The following is a 19,373-nucleotide window of genomic DNA, read 5'->3' on the forward strand; positions in this document are numbered from 1 at the left end:
TGGGTTTGAGCCCCGTGTCGGACTCTGTGCTCACGGTTCAAACCCTGGAGCCTGCTTCAGGTTCTGTGTCTCCCTCTCCCTCTGCCCTCCCCTCACTTGTGCTCTCTCTAAAAACTAAATAAACAGGGGTGCTGGGTGGCTCAATCGGTTAAGCATCCGACTTCAGCTTAGGTCATGATCTCACACTCCATGAGTTCGAGCCCTGCATCAGGCTCTGTGCTGACAGCTCAGAGCCTGGAGCCTGCTTCAGATTCTGTGTCTCTCCCTCTCTCTGCCCCTCTGCTGTTCATGCTCTGTCTCTCTCTGTCTCAAAAATAAATAATAACATTAAAAAAATTTTTTTAATAAAAAATAAACATTAAAACAATTTTAAAAAATTTTTTTTAACGTTTATTCATTTTTGAGACAGAGAGAGACAGAGCATGAACAGGGGAGGGGCAGAGAGAGAGAGGGAGACACAGAATCCGAAACTCCAGGCTCTGAGCTGTCAGCACAGAGCCTGATGCAGGGCTCGAACTCACGGAGCGTGAGATCATGACCTAAGCTGAAGTCGGACGCTTAACCGACCAAGCCACCCAGGCGCCCCTAAGACAATTTTTTAAAGGGTAAATGTTTCAGAATAAACAAACAACAATAATAGCAATAAAATAACATCAATCACAAAGCCTACCACTTATCCACCATAAAACATCTATGTCTTTCTTAACAAGCAACACTTTTTCGTTCTACATGTAGAAAATAAACCCTAACAGGTAAATGAAAAGTCTTAAACTAAACCACAACAGTCGAGGGTGCAGAGAAACAAATTATTTCTTCCTCCTTTAAAAGCCAATATGTGCATATACTGTTTTATGACATTATAGGGCACCCAATGGCATCATCATTCAAAAAATGAGCTGGATGATAAGCCATTAAACTTCCTTTTATGTGTTCCATGAATACGCAGGAGAAGATGACTTTCTCCATGAGTTGTCTGAAAGTGAGGGCCCGACAGAGTAAATGGTATATGGCTTCTTTTGCAATGACGTTTCTTCATCACAATGATAACAAGGTTCAAATAAACACTCACTTTTCTTTTTTGAGTGGCCTCACACCCCCTGAATACAGAAAATTCAATTTCTTCGTAGGCCAAAGATCAGAGGCACCAAAAGAAAAAAACAGAGGGTTCGTCCTCCTTTAATGAGACAAATGCCTTGATAATGTGTTTTTACCATCTGGACGAAAATTTTTGTAAAGAAAACCAATGGTATCATTCTGGTGTTATTCAGCTTGACTGGCTAGTTTACCTTAGATTTACACTGATCGTATTTTTAAACACTTTCACTCAAAACATAGCTGTCTTAGTCCATTTGGACTGTTATAACAGAAATACCATAAACTGGGTAGCTTATAAACAATAAAAATTTATTCCTCACAGTCCTAGAGGCTGGGAAGTCCAAGATCAGGGTGTAGCATGGTCAGATTCTGGGGAAAGTTATCTCCCAAGCTACATATTCTGATCATCTGGGTCCTCATAAGGTGGAAAGGTATAAGGGATTTCTCTGAGGCCTCCTTTAGAAGAGCACTAATCCCATTCATAAGGGTCTTTCTTCGTGACCAAATCATCTCCTAAAGCTCCCATCTCCTGATATCATCACCTTGGGCATTAGATTTTCAACATGTGAATTGGGGGGGAGGGGTACATAAACATTCAACCCATAGTAATAGTTATTCCTAATTACTAAATTCTATTTCTAGATCACAACTGCTGCTTACAAATATGACATAGTGAGATTACAGACAGTGGTTCAATTTTATGCCATCTTTTAAATACCACACTGTCTTATTTATTTATTTATTTATTTATTTATTTATTTATTTATTTTTTAAGAGACAGACAGCGACAGAATGTGAGCAGAGGATGGGCAGAGAGAGAGGGAGACACAGGATTTGAAGCAGGCTCCAGGTTCTGAGCTGTCAGCACAGAGCCCCACATAGGGGTTGAACTCAAGAACCGTGAGATCATGACCTGAACCAAAGTCTGACGCTTAACCGACTGAGCCACTGATGCACCCCAAATACCACACTGTCTTAACAACTAAGTCTTAACAACTAAGCATTACAAGGGGGCAAAAGTGGCAGGAGTTACTGTGTATATGGGTTATGTACAAAGCAGAGCTGAGAAAAGCTTTTGTATCTTTTTCAAGAGTCATGTGGTTTTGATATATGGGTACTTTCAGTCAAGAAGAAATTGTACTCCTGAAATAAGCTCCAGTCGCATGGAGTAAAATCACCACACACTGCAAAAACACTTTTCGCATGGCTTCTACTAAACTCCAGCCATGCAAAGTGAGGTTTGAGTACTAATGACACTTGTACTAACTGCTGGGTACCAGTCGATGAAGGTGCAGTATTGAAACTGAGAGTTAAGGTTTAAAATTTGAACAGCAATTTGACAGAGCAATTTTATATCTGTTGAAATGAAGAGTAAAACAAAAACAAAAACAAAACTGAGCTCGCATTTGGTAAGTCTTCTTAAATGTTCATTTGCCTGGCAATTCATTTGTATTACAGAAGTATTGATATTTGAAGGGTTGGAAATTTAAAAATTAAAAACTGGTCCTTCACTACAGGTAGTTTGAAAAGCATTTAAATAGATGATTTAAGTGGTTGTGTGAGTAAAAAGAAAATCTGAGTGTAGCTCTCAATGTTCCTAAAATGAGGGAGTCAAGAAAATGAGATTTCAAATGAAAAACTTAAGCTTTATGATAATTAGGAACCCAATAAACTTGCTTAACATTAGCATCCTCACTGTTCTCAAAATATTTACTTTAAACACGACCAGAAAGCTAGATGTAAAATCTGCTTTTTCTAATAAAAAACATCAAAGTTAGGAATAAAAAATCCTGTGTAGCTTAAATATTACCTTAAAATTAATATTATATCTACCCATCTTTCATTTTGGGAAGTCAAACCTAAAATATAATAATATGAAATCTACCTGCCATATGTAAAAATATTTACATTTAACATTTCTTTTTTTTTTTGATGTTTATTTTTGAAAGACTGAGAGAAACAGAGCATGATCAGGGAAGGGGCACAGAGAGAGGGAGACACAGAATCCAAAGCAGGCTCCAGGCTCCAAGCTGTCAGCAGAAAGCCCTATACAGGGCTTGAACTCAAGCACCATGAGATTATGACCTGAGCTGAAGTCCGATGCTTAACTGACCAAGCCTACGAAGCCACCCAAGCGCCCCTTGCATTAATATTTCTAAAAGAACCTTACATAAACTAAAACACCAAATAAGGCTTTAAACTTAGGTTTTCTAGTATTCAAAAGGAAAGCCAGAGACAATGAGCCAGATAACTTCTTGCAATGTACATTTTACAACTCCATTACTCAGGAAGAGAGAAATGATTTCTTAATGAACATTTTTTTCATCAGGTATACTTTGAGTGCTTACTGTAACTCACATCTTTGACACAAACAAGCAAAAAAGAATCAAGTCATTGTCATAAACTTGGACCTGAATGGCTTTTTTTTTTTTTTTTTTTTTTTTTTTTTTGGTATACAGAAAGAGCCCAGAGAGAGAGGAAGGAAAGAAGGGAAGAAAGCTAAGACCTATATGATCTAGTGAAACAGGGCTTTCTCAACAGTCTTCTACAGAGATTCACTCAATCCCAGGATGAGGAAACTGTGAGAAGCATCCACACGCAGGCAGTGACTTCCCTGACTATAGTTATACAACACGATGGCAAGATTTTGGAGCCTGAAAGGTGGCCTAACTCAAACCACTGTAGGCTGGGCACTTCCTAGTACCGCTGTAAGGTTAACGCCAGGCCTACTTAGACACAACCACCTCTCTCTCTCTTTTTTCTTTTTTTTTTTTTTTGTTTATGTATTTTTGAAAGAGAGAGACAGACAGAGAGAGTACCAACAGGGGACGAGAGGCAGAGAAAAGGGGACAGAGGATGTGAAGCAGGCTCCAGGCTCCATGTTGACAGCAGAGAGCCCAACTTGGGGCTTGAACTCATGAACCGTGAGATCACAACCTGAGCTTAAGTTGGACACTCAACCGACTGAGCCACCCAGGTGCCCCTAGACACACCCATCTTTTAATGGACATGGGCCACTTGGCAGAGCTCATGTGCCAGCCCTCTGGTCTCCCGGAATGAGACAGGTGGCCAGTCAGGGAGAGGAAGCTCCTATGAAAACTGCAGCCCTATAGCCAAAGGAACACTCTATCCAAAGAGAAGTGTAGTCAAACTGCTACAGCCAGTGTGAAGGACAAGGGCAAACATCAGACTTCATAAAGGGGGTGAAATATATGTACCCCCCCACACACACATATGGGTACATGAAGAGTTTTAGAACAGTATTGAAGCCATATTTAAGAACAACTGCGAATCTTTCCCAGCCCCTGTTGCTTTCAGTCCTAAAAGGATTTCTAGCAATTCTTCCACTGGCTGTTTTCAGACCCAGATATGAGATACTTCCATGCACCTGAGCTTGGGGAAAGTGGCAGCAAAAACCTCCTTTAGTTTAGTTCGGTTTCATTGAGGGAGAGAGGATAGAAAGGAGGATGTTCCTTTTTTTTTTTTTTTTTAAGTTTATTTATTTTGAGAGAGAGAGAGTGAATGAACAGAGGTGAAGCAGAGAAAGAGAGAGAAAGATTCCCTAGCAGGCTCCACACTGCCAATGCACAGCCTGACTTGGGGCTCGATCTTACGAACCGTGAAATTGTAACCTGAGCCAAAATCAAGAGTCAGACACTTAACTGACTGACTGAGACACCAGGGTGCCCCAGGATGTTCATGTTCATAGCAAGGCCATATTAATACCTTCAAAGACCTCCAAGAACTGGAAAAACATGATGACAACTGCAAAATACATCAAAACAAAAATTCATTTTTCAAAATCTCACAAAACTTCTATGTATACTGGAAGCACCTTCTTTCTAGATTTTTCTGACTGCAAAAGTTTGGATTACTTCCTTGGATTTGAACCCCCCCCTTCCTTTTCCTTTGGTGAGGCGGGGTGGGGGGCGGGGCTTGTCTTGCTGATGCCCCATCACTCCTCTTCAAGTGGGACAAGACTCCTTAACTTTAAAGATAAACCATGACATCAGGAAGAAAATCTCACCTGGAGTCTCCACCCGGCGATAGTGGTAGGGGTTAATGCACACCTCTTTCTGCTTGGATCCGAATGGGAACTCACAGCACTCCAGCGGCTTCAACTCGTGGTGAGACTGGAGATCAGGCCAGCGCCACACTCGGCAGTAAATGACGTGGGGCAACCCCTTGCGGTGGGACACCTGCAGCCGCCCATCCAGGGACCTGGGAATTGTAACGCATTTGCTGGGCTGCCCCGGGCAGCTGAGGGCCCTCTCCAGCTCATCCATGGCTCCTTTCTTCTTCTTTAATTTCTTTACTAAAGAGTCTACTGCCTTCTCTGCCCACTTTTCCTCTTCATCTCCTTGCTTCCAGCCTAGCAGTCTCTTCACTGCCGGGCTGGTGAAGGAGAAGAGGGAGCTGATGGGGGTGCTGGAGTGCATAAGAGGTGAACTGCAGGTGTCCAGTGCAAAGAGGACCTGGACAGATAGCCCTTTATTGCCTGCAGGGCCTGAGGGAAGTATGCAGCAAGTAACTCTCCAGGGATGTCATAGGTACAAACTCTGCAGGGATGTCACAGGTACAAACTCTCCAGGGATGTCATAGGTCTTCCTTTTCTTCTGGAAGTAACTGTCCGATTCAGGCTGGGAACTGTGTTGACTTTCTGCTAGGTCCTAGAATAGGCTGGCCAAGTCTGAAAAACAAGAAAAAAACACTCCAATCAGCTTAATCAGGATAATTTTCAGAAAAAAATTAAAGGTTGGATATAAGGAAGAAAATACACTTCAAATGTTTTGGACTTGAAAACTCTTAGTCATCTTTGGCTCTTCCTTCTCCATTATCCCCTGACCCAAGTCTCGGTGATTCTGCCTTCAAAATGTCTTCTAGAATTTGAAACTTCCTCTCCATTTCCACCAGTATCTGAGGCCTAGCCCACCTCACCATGACTAGACTACTGCAACAGATTCTGAAGTGGCTCCTCTCTTCCAATTCGAATAATCCATTAAATCCCAAATATAAGTTTTAATGAGTCATTTTCCTATTTCAGAAATTACAGTGGCTCCTTAGTTTCCCAAGCATAAACTCCTCTGCCTAGATTTGAGAGCCTCTGTAATCTTTCCTCAACGTGCTCACACTTCTCCCTTTCTCAATTACAGTTTATGCAAGTAACCCATCTTCACTGATGAAAGAATACGTACACGGAATAAAAAAAATAGGACACTAATAACCTCACCATTTGTATATGTTCTTCCAAACGACTTTACAGGGACAGTGGTTCCCAAAGTGTGACCCAAGGACTCCTGCGAGTCCCAGAGTTCCTTTCAGAGAGCTGCAAGGCTTTCTCTTTTCCAACTACATATCTGTGTGTGCTAGACTTTTCTTCATGTATTTCAACTTTAAAAACATATCACAACAGATTATATGCAGAAACAGGTAAGAGGATTCCAAGTGTCATCTATTAACCAGGCATTAAAGGGATTTGCAGAGATATAAAACAATAACACTCTTTCCAATAATTCTTTTTAAATATAGTTTTTAAATAAAAATGTTTATGCTAATATATAATGGGTTTATCATTCTCTTTTAATGAATAATTAAGTATTTTTAAGTTTCTCACTCTTAATTTCAAATTGGTAAATATTTGATAGATATAAGACACATACACAAAGAACCTTTGGAGTTCTCAATAATTCTTAAGAGTAGAAAGAAGTCATAAGACCAAAAAGTTTGGGAACTGCTTTTTTAGAAGTTTTTTATAGTCATGGTACATAAATGTGGACAGAAAAAGGTACTGCTGTCACATTTCTTATTCTGCCTGAAAATCAGCTGAATTCTTCTTCGCCCTGGCACCCAGAGGAGACATTCTTTCCCAGTTATTCAACATTCCCATTTAAATTTCCTGAGGTTGAACTATACTTCCTCCTCCGTGAAATAGTTGGCTTAAACAAAACCCTCTCCCTCCTCCAGATTTTAGAAACCAGCTACCTTATTAACGTTTAAAGTGTCTGTTGGTAACGTTTTGGAGCAAGCAAACTCTCAGTATTCAAGAATCAATCTAGCTCAACATCTCCAACAATTGCTTGTTTAGTATGAATTAAATATCATTTTCTCCTCCACTTCCCTGGAGGGAAAGCTGCACCTTTCTGAACACAATGATATAAACTTCTCCCAATGAAGATGTTACATAAACCCCTGCTATTGTAATTATCAGGGGCCCCATGTGAGGAGGATGTCAGCCTGGTTACTCAAAAATTGATGAATTTAGTAAATTAAAGCAACACCTGCATCATTTTATTCCGTATATAGACTTTATTTAGCAGTGTATAGAGGTAAATGATGATGGAAAGGAGACTTGAGGGCTTGATAGCTAGCTGGGTTTTTTCACTTGGAAGTTTGACTTACACCCGGTTTTATTTAGAAAGGTTGATTTTGTGGCTTAACGGTCATGAAATATAGTTAAGTCACTATGTTCTAGTTCTGTTTACTTAATCAAGACAGGCTGCCTTAAAGCAATGGTTGAAGAAGATTAGGAGCTTTAAAGAGAAGTAACATGATGCAGAATAATCTGAACCCCCAACAGGCTTTGAATTCTGCTTAGTCTTACATGGGATTTCTATTAGTAAATTGTGAAATAAATATTTAAGTTTAGGTCAGTGACTGATAAAAGCTTTCTATAAAATGTTCCACAGAGTTAAACTAAATATACCCTTTAAAAAACGTTTGTTCCAGCAGACAAGTAACAGTTCTCTAAACCAGGGCTCATTGTTGTTTTAAACTATGTGTTCCTATCTACGAATGGCACTTGAAATCAACTTATTAGAACAAAACAGCTTTTGTAAAAACAACAAAATAGACTATAGTGCAGTGCAGCTAACGAAGGAAGAGTATTATTTCGCTAAAACTTTCATTCAGAGGTGTATGTTCTGTGTGACAGATGGACATGAGGGTCACAATGGGATTTGCAATGCACAATGTAATGTCATTTGGTATTGTGGGTTACAATCAAAAAAGATTGAAAAGCACTACCTTTAAGCCATAGAGTTCCTCAAGCCATGCCTGTTTGAGGTTCACCTTGATAAGTGACTTGCCAGGGCCACTATCCCTCCTCATCCCTTGGGGAAACACCGACTAGTCAGAAACCTAAGGTCCAAGGAACCCTGGCTCTACAGTCTGATCTCACTGCCACATTCTGAATCTATATAATGGTCTCACAGTGGCTCTTTATAGCTCTAAGACCTAGCTCCCATCGCATTACACAGAGGCTCTTGCATTGAGGGAGGCCCCAAAAAGTCAAATTTAGAATCTCAGAGTATTTAGCACTAAATTTGTAATAGGAGCCTCCAGGCAGGGAAGGAAAGAGGATAGAAAATATCAAAAAGTTAAGGTTTAATAAAGCTGGCTGGTGGGTACACAGATGTTCAAAATAATATTCTCTACACTTGTTCTTTGTTTTGATACGTTTTTTTAATAGAACAAGTTTAAAAAGTGAATCAGACTTGGAATCTCACTAACATTAAGGCCTCAGTTCCTATTTGTCCAGGGGAACCATTGAAGGTTCATTAAGGCCATTCCATTCTCACTCATATAAAGTCTTTGCCACCAAAGGAACAAAGGGCCCCTTGTTTATCTCCAGCTGGTCATCACTCTGACATCAATAGTGCACCCCCCCCCTTCCCCCCATGCAAGCTTGTTTAGTAGTGTCAACCTGGCTCAGAACAGCTTTCCACTGTCAGATAATTTAAATGCCCTTAGACTATCTGCTCAAACTGAGCACGACCTCCTCAAGTAGCACTGCCCAGGCCCATCATCATCATTAAAACAGAGCACTCTCAGGGAGGTTATTAAAACACTGTTTCACAAATAGGAGGGGGGTTGTTAATACTGCTATAGTTAGTTACTCTATTCCTATAAAGTACAAAGAAGGATAAAGCCATCTTTATAGTCTATAAAGATGAATGTATGTGAAGTATTTATAAACAAAAACCTGACCAGACAATTTCCACAAAATCTAACAAGAGCTATGGAAGAGAGATGCCAGGCGGTACAGGGGGAGGAGTCTCTGGCCCAACTTTGGGGGTTCTGGAAGGATTTTGGAGATGATTACTGAGCTGCCCTTAGAAGGATGTAGGTCATGGCACAAAAACAGACACACAGACCAATGGAATAGAATAGAAACCCCAGAACTAGACCCACAAACGTATGGCCAACTCATCTTTGACAAAGCAGGAAAGAACATCCAATGGAAAAAAGACAGCCTCTTTAACAAATGGTGCTGGGAGAACTGGACAGCAACATGCAGAAGGTTGAAACTAGACCACTTTCTCACACCATTTACAAAAATAAACTCAAAATGGATAAAGGACCTAAATGTGAGGCAGGAAACCATCAGAACCTTAGAGGAGAAAGCAGGAAAAGACCTCTCTGACCTCAGCCGTAGCAATCTCTTACTCGACACATCCCCAAAGGCAAGGGAATTAAAAGCAAAAGTGAATTACTGGGACCTTATGAAGATAAAAAGCTTCTGCACAGCAAAGGAAACAACCAACAAAACTAAAAGGCAACCAACGGAATGGGAAAAGATATTTGCAAATGACATATCGGACAAAGGGCTAGTATCTAAAATCTATAAAGAGCTCACCAAACTCCACACCTGAAAAACAAATAACCCAGTGAAGAAATGGGCAGAAAACATGAATAGACACTTCTCTAAAGAAGACATCCAGATGGCCAACAGGCACATGAAAAGATGCTCAGCGCCGCTCCTTATCAGGGAAATACAAATCAAAACCACACTCAGGTATCACCTCACGCCAGTCAGAGTGGCCAAAATGAACAAATCAGGAGACTATAGATGCTGGAGAGGATGTGGAGAAACGGGAACCCTCTTGCACTGTTGGTGGGAATGCAAATTGGTGCAGCCGCTCTGGAAAGCAGTGTGGAGGTTCCTCAGAAAATTAAAAATAGACCTACCCTATGACCCAGCAATAGCACTGCTAGGAATTTATCCAAGGGATACAGGAGTACTGATGCATAGGGGCACTTGTACCCCAATGTTCATAGCAGCACTGTCAACAATAGCCAAATTATGGAAAGAGCCTAAATGTCCATCAACTGATGAATGGATAAAGAAATTGTGGTATATATACACAATGGAATACTACGTGGCAATGAGAAAAAATGAAATATGGCCTTTTGTAGCAACGTGGATGGAACTGTTGAGTGTAATGCTAAGTGAAATAAGCCATACAGAGAAAGACAGATACCATATGGTTTCACTCTTATGTGGATCCTGAGAGACTTAACGGGAACCCATGGGGAAGGGGAAGGAAAAAAAAAAAAAAAAAAAAGAGGTTAGAGTGGGAGAGAGCCAAAGCATAAGAGACTGTTAAAAACTGAGAACAAACTGAGGGTTGATGGGGGGTGGGAGGGAGGGGAGGGTGGGTGATGGGTATTGAAGAGGGCACCTTTTGGGATGAGCACTGGGTGTTGTATGGAAACCAATTTGTCAATAAATTTCATAAAAAAATAAATAAATAAATAAATAAATAAATAAATAAATAAAGAAGGATGTAGGTCACAGTTAAAAAACAAACTAACTTGGCAGATTAGGATAATTTTCTAGTAATTCTTTTTGTGGTTAAATTCTCACTTTCCTAAGACACCTGTCTATGCCTTGTCACAAACCAAGTGAGCTTTGGCAAGTCATGTGGTCTCTCTGGCCCCCCTCATTTCCTCGTCTGCAGATCAAGGGGGGCTCACCCTCAACGTAGGCTCTGCCTGGGCAATAGTTCCACGACTCCACGGCTGTCGGCTGTAACCTGCCACATGGGACTGTGTGACTTCTTCAGCTGCTGCCGACACAACATTACTACCCTAGTCTACTCCTGGGGTAGCACAGCCTGAGAACGAAGCCTTCACTCATGAAGCTGTATTGCATAGAGCAGAGCAAAACAACAATTTTTTCCACTGTTGTCAAATTGACCCTCTTTATAGCAAATGTCATGTACCAACACAGCATGATTTCCACTCTTCTCTCCACACTTTTGTTTCTTTCTAGCATTGTCTTTATTGCCACGAAGGAACCAGAGTGAAAACATATGCTTGTGGGGCGCCTGGGTGGCTCAGTCGGTTAAGCGGCCGACTTCGGCTGAGGTCATGATCTCGCGGTCTGTGAGTTCGAGCCCCGCGTCGGGCTCTGTGCTGACAGCTCAGAGCCTGGAGCCCGTTTCAGATTCTGTGTCTCCCTCTCTCTGGCCCTCCCCTGTTCATGCTCTGTCTCTCCCTCTCTCAAAAATAAATAAAACGTTAAAAAAAATTAAAAAAAAAAAGAAAACATATGCTTGGTATTACTGTGTTTGACATTACATGCAGTGCCTTCAGTCAACGCCCTCATCACCCCAGACCTCCACAAATGTTATCTGCTGGCCATTACAGCTTGCCTTCTGTAGGCAGAAGGACAAAAGCACAGCTCATCCCTCCTCTGGCTCACTAGTGGTCCACTTCACATAGAGCACAAAACAATATTTCCTTTTTTTTTTAATTAAAAAAAGAATTTTTTTAATGTTTATTTATTTTTGAGAGACAGACAGAGTATGAGTGGGGGAGGGGCAGATAGAGAGGGAGACACAGAATCCAAAGCAGGTTCCAGGCTCCGAGCCGTCAGCACAGAGCCCGACGTGCGGCTTGAACTCTGCAAGATCATGACCGGAGCCGAAGTCAGACACTCAACTGACTGAGCCACCCAGGTGCCCCACAAAACAGTACTTTCTTTTTTGGGCATCTGAATTTTACAATAAACCTCAACTGAGTAAGCAAAAAAAACCCCTCATTTTCAAGTTTTTAAAATAAACAGGACCACTTAAAAGAAGAGCAGAGCTGACCACAAGCATATACACTATGATTTAACTACCTAATTCCACCCTAAATTCCAATTTGTCAGGCTGTACAAAAGTTTGGGAGATAGGAACGTTTCATTTTTAAGTTGTTGGTTTAAATCAAACTCCTGTTAGCAGTTACTCAAGATTATTTTTCCTTACTGTCCTCCTTGGAAGATTCAATTGGTGATTTTAATCCTGACGAGAACAAAATTTAAAAAATATCATTTATGATGAATATGTTGGCTATCTGCCCTGGAGCATGCCAAAGCATTGCACACACAGAACTTCTGAGCAACCCTCCAGGGGCACTGCTTCCTTGTCAGTGTGTCCAAGAAAAGTCAACATCACCAACCACGCTGTATGCCAGCCAGCCTAGGGGATCAGATAGCATTTGCCCATTCTGCAAGGGCCCACTCCAGAAACACTCACCACGTTGAGACATAATTGTTTCATTATTTTTGTTTTTTAAATTTTCAACCTTATCAATTTTGACCCTCTAATCCATAGTATCCCTACAGTATCCCTATTTTTATAGCACTTTTGTATACCAGTAATTAATATGGCAATAACAAGTGTCTTAAAGTTAAAAACAGATCCAAAAAAATGTCTACCTAGAAAATAGTTGGCTATTATTACCCCTATTGGCACATATATATCATGTCTTATTACTACATACACTTGGAGAGAAACCAAGCTTAAAACACACACACACACACACACACACACACACACACACACACACACACACATGCGCAATGTGTATTTCACTTAAACTAGTCTGTCATCCCTATGTGTTTCAAATGAGTGGTAATTACAAGTTTGCATTGTAAGGGATAAATAACTACCCCATACATGTACCAGTTTAGTGTCACTGGATAAACATGTCAGTTGTGTAAACATGGAAATGGTATCATAATTTCATACTCTGGGAAAGACGCTTTTCTAACTGTACTCAGAGCTTCCCTACAAATCTGTGAAAGGGCAGTTCCTGTTCATAGTTTGCCAGTGAGCGTCTTGTTGCAGGGTAGAGTGTCTTCTGACCACAGTGCCACAGGAAGATGACAGAGATGCATCTTTATAACAGAGGCTCTACTCAAGAGGGCCATGGTGGGATTTCAGGTCATCTATTAGACATCTGAACTGTCTGCTCATTTTGGGTGACTGCATATATGGATTTTTCTAGGAAGACAGTCCATAGGTATTTTTCTTCAAATTATTAAAAGAATCTCTGACCTCTGAACACTTACAAAAAAAAAAAAGCAATGAATTAGAAGAAACTGGAAAAGAAGGGGAAAGAAGTAAGAGAAGGGGGAGAAGCTGAAGAGATAAAGAGAATTACTGATTATTCTAACTGACTAAAACAAAGGAGAGTCTTAAGAAAGACTAGGGTTAGAAGATTCTGGAAAGATGGTGGAGTATGAAGCACCAGAAATCTGTCTCTCCATCTAGACAATGATTGCACTGGCAGGATCTGTATAATGTAACTAGGCTGGAACTCTAGAGTCAGTTGAATGCTTAGATGGTAAACGTGGCTAGTTTTGGTCAATTTCAGTTCTTAGCCCATTAGCAGCCACTTATCCCCTACCCCTTGGCAGGCAGCTATGCATGTGTCCCTGCAGCACCTTGCAATCACTTCGCCAGGATCCAGGGAAGACGAAAAGGACCCTGTCCTCCAAACATCAGGGATCTGTGCTCTGAGCACCAATTGTTGTTTCTGATCACTGAGGTGTCAATGGGAGGGTAGCCACTGTAGTTGCACTCTCCCCAGTGTTTCAGGTCTTTCCTCCTCTGGCTAAAGTGACTCCAAGGGTGTTTCAATAGGGCCAGTACCCTTCCCCCATCCCTTTTATTTTTCTCTTTTTATCCTTGTGGGAGCTAGACATTAAAGACTAGGACATTCAAAAGCAATTGCATACGTGGGGAAAATTAGAAAGTGACTATGCATATCTAGGGAAAGGAGCAGGCTCAGAGAAGACTTGAGAAGACCTTGAGTTTACACCTCAGGCTGATCCTTGGCACAGAAACAGCCTACAACATTAAAACAAAACACAACAAAACAAAAACAGCCCAAAAGCAATAACAAAATCCAGCATTCTCCTGGCAAAGGGAGAGAATCTGATTTCCAGATTTGCCACATTATCAGATTGAGATGTTTGGGTTTCAACAATAAATCAGAGGCATACAGAGAAATGGACAAGTATGACCCATTCACTTTAAAACAGAAATGAAAAATTCATTAGAGGGTTACAAAGTGGGCCACTCATATTCAAAGCACTCAAAGGTAAAAACTATTAACCAAGCATCCTATATCAGGAAAACCTGTCCTTCAAGGGCGAGGGAGGAATTAAGACATTTCCAATATACAAAAAGCTAAGGGATTTCATTACCACTAGATGTGTCCTGGAAGTAAACGAAATGATCAAAGGATTCTTGCAGTGTGAAACGAAGGACACTAGACACTAACTTGAAGTTGTATGAAGAAATAAAGACCTAAATAAAGGTAAACACACAGGCAATTATAAAAGCTAGAATTTCTATGATAAAGGTTTGCTAAGGGAGTTCATTACCACTAGATGTGTCCTGGAAGTAAACAAAATGATCAAAGGATTCTTGCAGTGTGAAACGAAGGACACTAGACACTAACTTGAAGTTGTATGAAGAAATAAAGACCTAAATAAAGGTAAACACACAGGCAATTATAAAAGCTAGAATTTCTATGATAAAGGTTTGCAATCCACTTTTTGTTTTCTACAGGATTTAAGAGATTAACGTATTTTTTTAAAAATTATTAGTCTAAAAGCTAGTACTATTGTAACTCTGGTTTGCAACTCTTTATGTTGTTTTCTATATAACTTAAGAGGCTGATGCATTTAGGAGAGCCTGAGTGGCTCAGTCAGTAGAGCATGTGCGTCTTGATCTCAGGGTTATGAGTTTGAGCCCTATGTTGGGTGTGGAGATTACTTAAAAAACAAAATAAAATCTTTAAAAAAAGATAGACTGATGAATTTAAAATAATTATTATAGTTTATGTTTTGAGGCATACAATGTATAAAGATGCAATTCTGTGACATCAACAACTGAAAGGGATGGGGCTGGAGCAGTGAAAAAGCAGTTTTATACGTTATCGAAGTTAGCCTGGCATAAATTCAAATTGGAGTGTTATAACTTCAAGATGTTTAAAATAATTCCAATGATAACCAAAAATAAAACAGCTAAGGAATATACACAAAAGGAAATGAGACAGGAATTTAAATGTTTCACTTGACATAAAAAACTTAACACAAAAGAAGTAGTGCAGGAAATGAGGGACCAAACAAAGCTATCAGGCATATAGAAAACAAATAGCAAAATGGCAGAAGTCTCTCATTATCATTACTTTAACTGTAAATGGATTAAACTCTCCAACCAAAAGATAGAGATTGGCAGAAGAACAGAGAATAAACACGATCCAACTATATTTTGTCTAAAAAAAGACTCAAATCACTTTGGATCCGAAGACACAAATAGACTGAAAATGAAAAGATGATAAAAGCTATTTCATGGAAACAGCAACCAAAAGAGAATGGGAATAACTGTACTAATATCAGACTAAGTAGACTTTAACCAAAAAAGTTTATAAAAGATAAACAAGAACTTTATATAATTAATAAAAAGCTCAATACAGGGGTGCCTGGGTGGTTTAGTCAATTAAGTGTGTGACTCTTGGTTTTGGCTCAGGTCATGATCTCATGGTTTGTAAATTCAAGCTCCATGTCAGGCTGACAGCACAAAGCCTGCTTGGGATTCTCTCTCTCTCCCTCTGCCCCTCCCCTGCTCACTCCTCTTTCAAAATAAATAAATAAACCTAAATTAAAAAAAAAAAAAAAGCTCAATATGGCAAGAACATGTAACAAGTATAATCATTTATACCTATAAAGGCAGACCAGCAAAATTATGAAGCAAAACCTGATAGAATTGAAGAGAGAATGAGAGAGTGCCACAGTAACACTTGGAGACATTAATACCCACCCCCCCACCCAGTTTCAATAATGGACAGAACGACCACAGACTCAATGCAATCCTGACCAAAATCCCAAAGAAGTTGTTTGTAGAAATAGAAAACTCATCCTAGAATTCATACTGAATCTCAAGGATAAGAATCTCAAGGCTATCTCTTGGATAGCCAGAATAATCTTGAAAAAGAACAAAGCTGGAGGCCTCACCCTTCCTGATTTCAAAATTTACTACAGAGCTACTCAAGCCAAGACATTGTGGTACAGGCACAAAGACAGACATACTGGCCAATGGAATAGAATGGAGAGTCCAGGAATACATCCTTGCATATATGGTCAAATAATTTTTGACAAAGATGCCAAGACCATTCAATGGGAAAGGACAACCTTACAAATAAATGGTGCTGGGAAAATTGAATATCCACATGCAAAAGAAGGAAGTTGGACCTTTATCTAAGACTACATTCAGAAATCAACATGAAATGGATCAAGACTTAAATGTAAGACCTAAAACCATTAGCAACTTTTAGAAGAAAACATAGGGCAAAAAACTGCAGGACACTGGATTTGGCAATGATTTCTTGGACATGACACCAAGGCACAGGCAAACAATGAAAAAAAAATACACAAACTATCCTTCACGAAAATTTAAAAATGTTGTACATCAAAAGACACTATCAACAGAATAAAAAGGCAACCCATAGAATGAGAGAAAATATTTGGAAATCATATGCCTGATAAGGGATTAATATCCAGAATATATAAAACTCAACAGAAATCCAAACAACCTGATTAAAAAATGGACAAAAGACTTGAACATACATTTCTCTAAAGAATATATACATGCCCAATAAGCACATTAAAAGATGTTCAACATCACTAATCATTAGGGAAATGCAAGCCATAACTACAATAAGATACCACCTCATGTCCATTAGGACAGCTACTATTAAAAAAAAAAGAAAGAAAGGAAAGAAGAGATAGTGTTGAGAATGCAGATAATTCAGAGAACTCAGAACACTTGTGCACTGCTGGTGAGAATGTAAAATGGTACAGCCACTGTGGAAAACAGTATAGCAATTTCTCAAAAATTTTATTTATTTTTTAAATGTTTTTTAATGTTTATTTATTTTTGAGAGAGAGAGAGAGAGAATGAGCGGGGTAGGGGCAGAGAGAGAGGGAGACAGAGGATCCGAAGCAGGCTCCATTCTGACAGCAAGAGCTCAATGTGGGCTCAAACTCATGAACCGTTGAGATCATGACCTGAGCCAAAGTCAGATGCTTAACCGATGGAGCCACCCAGGTACCCCTCAAAAACTTTTAAGTAGAATTATCATATGATCCAGCAAGTCCATTTCTGGATATATACTTCAAAAAAATGGAAATCATGGGGCGCCTGGGTGGCTCCGTCAGTTAAGCGTCCGACTTCGGCTCAGGTCACGATCTCGCGGTCCGGGTCCGTGAGTTCGAGCCTCGCGTCGGGCTCTGTGCTGATAGCTCAGAGCCTGGAGCCTGTTTCAGATTCTGTGTCTCCCTCTCTCTGACCCTCCCCCATTCGTGCTCTGTCTCAAAAATAAATAAACGTTAAAAAAAATTTTTTTTAATGGAAATCAGATATTTGAACAGATAATTGTAAACCAATGTTCACAGCAGCATTATTCACAAAAACCAAAAGATGGAAACAACCCAAATGTCCATTAACAGAAAAATGGATACATAAATACTATTCCATTGCACATAATGAAATGTTACCCAACCTTTAAAAGGAAAGAAATTGGGGAACCTGAGTAGCTCAGTCGGTTAAGCACCCAACTCTTGATTTTCGATCAGGTCATGATCTCACAGTCATGAGATGTTCGATCAGGTCATGATCTCACAGTCATCGGGCTCCCCACTGGGCATGGAGCCTGTTTATGATTCTCTCTCTCTCTCCCCCCCCTCCCTCTGCCCTTCCCCTGCTCATTTCCTCTAAATAAATAAATAAATAGAAATAATTCTAAGACATGCTATAAGATAAATGAATCTCAAAGACAATATGCAGAATGAAGTAAGTCACACACAAAAGGGCAAATATTATATGAATCCATTTATTTGAATAGTGGTTGCCAGAGGCTGGGGGGGGGGGGGACAGTGGGGAGAGGTGGCAAGTTATTTTAATGTGTATAGAAATTTTAATTTTACAAAATGAAAAGAGTTACAGAGGTGAATAATGGTGATGGTTGCACAGCAATATGAACATTACAACGATGTACATTATGAATGTATTTGATACCTCCAAATTGTTCACTTAAAAATGGTTAATAGGGTAAATTTTATGATACTGCATAAATTTTATGATTACTGCAATAATTTTTTAAAAGACTAGCGTTCATGGAAATAATAAAAACAAAGCGGAAGTAAGAAAGGCTTATGGCTAACATGTACTGAGTATTATGGTGGTAAGTTTTCACATGCATTTCTTCCCTGAATCACTGCACAGGCGTGCGTGGTTATTATAACTGCACTTTATATTTGAGAAAACTGAAGCACATCAAAATTAAGTAACTTCTTCAAGATCACACACGTAGGAAGCAGTGGTACCCAAAGGAGATAGGAGGAAAGCAACAATAGGTGTCTCCCCGGCCATGCCGAGACTGGGAACAAGAGAGGACACGAACCCAAAGCTGAGTCTGAACTCTGTACTGAAATGGAGGATGATGAGAGAAGGGACATGCATGATAGGAAGGCAGGATAAAAGTCATCCGAGGTCTCTTCAATCTCCAAAATATTGTGATTCTAAGGGACACCCAGTTCAAGTGAAGGACTGGCTTTCTGTTGTAAAGGAATGATTTCTGTACCTGAAGGATAAATCAGAACCAAGCTTCATTTGTTACTCAGCAGTCAATCATCTGTGTATTTCAACAAAAATACCTACCATCAGTGCTTACTTTGTGCCAGGCACTGCCTAGTGGTGAATAAAGCACACATGGTCCTTGCCTTCACAGAGCTTAGAATCTTCTCTGAATATTAAAGCAAATGTTAACAAACCATAAAGTACTATGCAGGAAATGCATAGTGTTTCCTAGTGTTGAAACTAGGAAACACTAGTTTCTAGTGTTGAGACAGAGAAAAGCAGGGGCAAGAGATCTCCTTGGACCTACTGGGGAAGACTTCACTGAGGATGTAACAATTAAACTGAGAGGAAGAGGGAGTGCCAGCCTGTCCACAAGCTGTGGGATGAGAACTCCAGGCAAAAGCTCTAAGAGGGTGGCATAGCCACGGGGAGAACTTGGTGCCCTTGGGAAACTGAAGGGAAGCCTGTGTGGCCAAGGAGGAGTGGGCAAGGAGGTACACAGCTAGAGGTGAGGCTGGAGGTGAGGACTGGAGACAGCTGTGCTGGACCTTGAGAGCAACATATGGAAAACTGGTTTTA

At 40.1% G+C, this 19,373-nt stretch overlaps 1 protein-coding gene across 3 annotated transcripts in view; it reads right to left on the reverse strand.

The window, feature by feature from the left end:
• SMAD9 (SMAD family member 9) overlaps positions 1-19,373 on the reverse strand; it is a 76,574-nt gene that overhangs the window by 23,870 nt on the left and 33,331 nt on the right. For all 3 annotated transcript variants that reach the window (XM_030309135.1, XM_030309145.1, XM_030309107.1), the window contains one exon: positions 5,123-5,785. In XM_030309135.1, coding sequence (XP_030164995.1) covers positions 5,123-5,534 — 412 coding nt within the window. In that variant the 5' untranslated portion in view covers positions 5,535-5,785. The remainder of the gene's footprint in view (positions 1-5,122; positions 5,786-19,373) is intronic.

Source organism: Lynx canadensis, chromosome A1, assembly GCF_007474595.2.
Source record: "Lynx canadensis isolate LIC74 chromosome A1, mLynCan4.pri.v2, whole genome shotgun sequence".
Lineage (NCBI taxonomy): Eukaryota > Metazoa > Chordata > Mammalia > Carnivora > Felidae > Lynx > Lynx canadensis.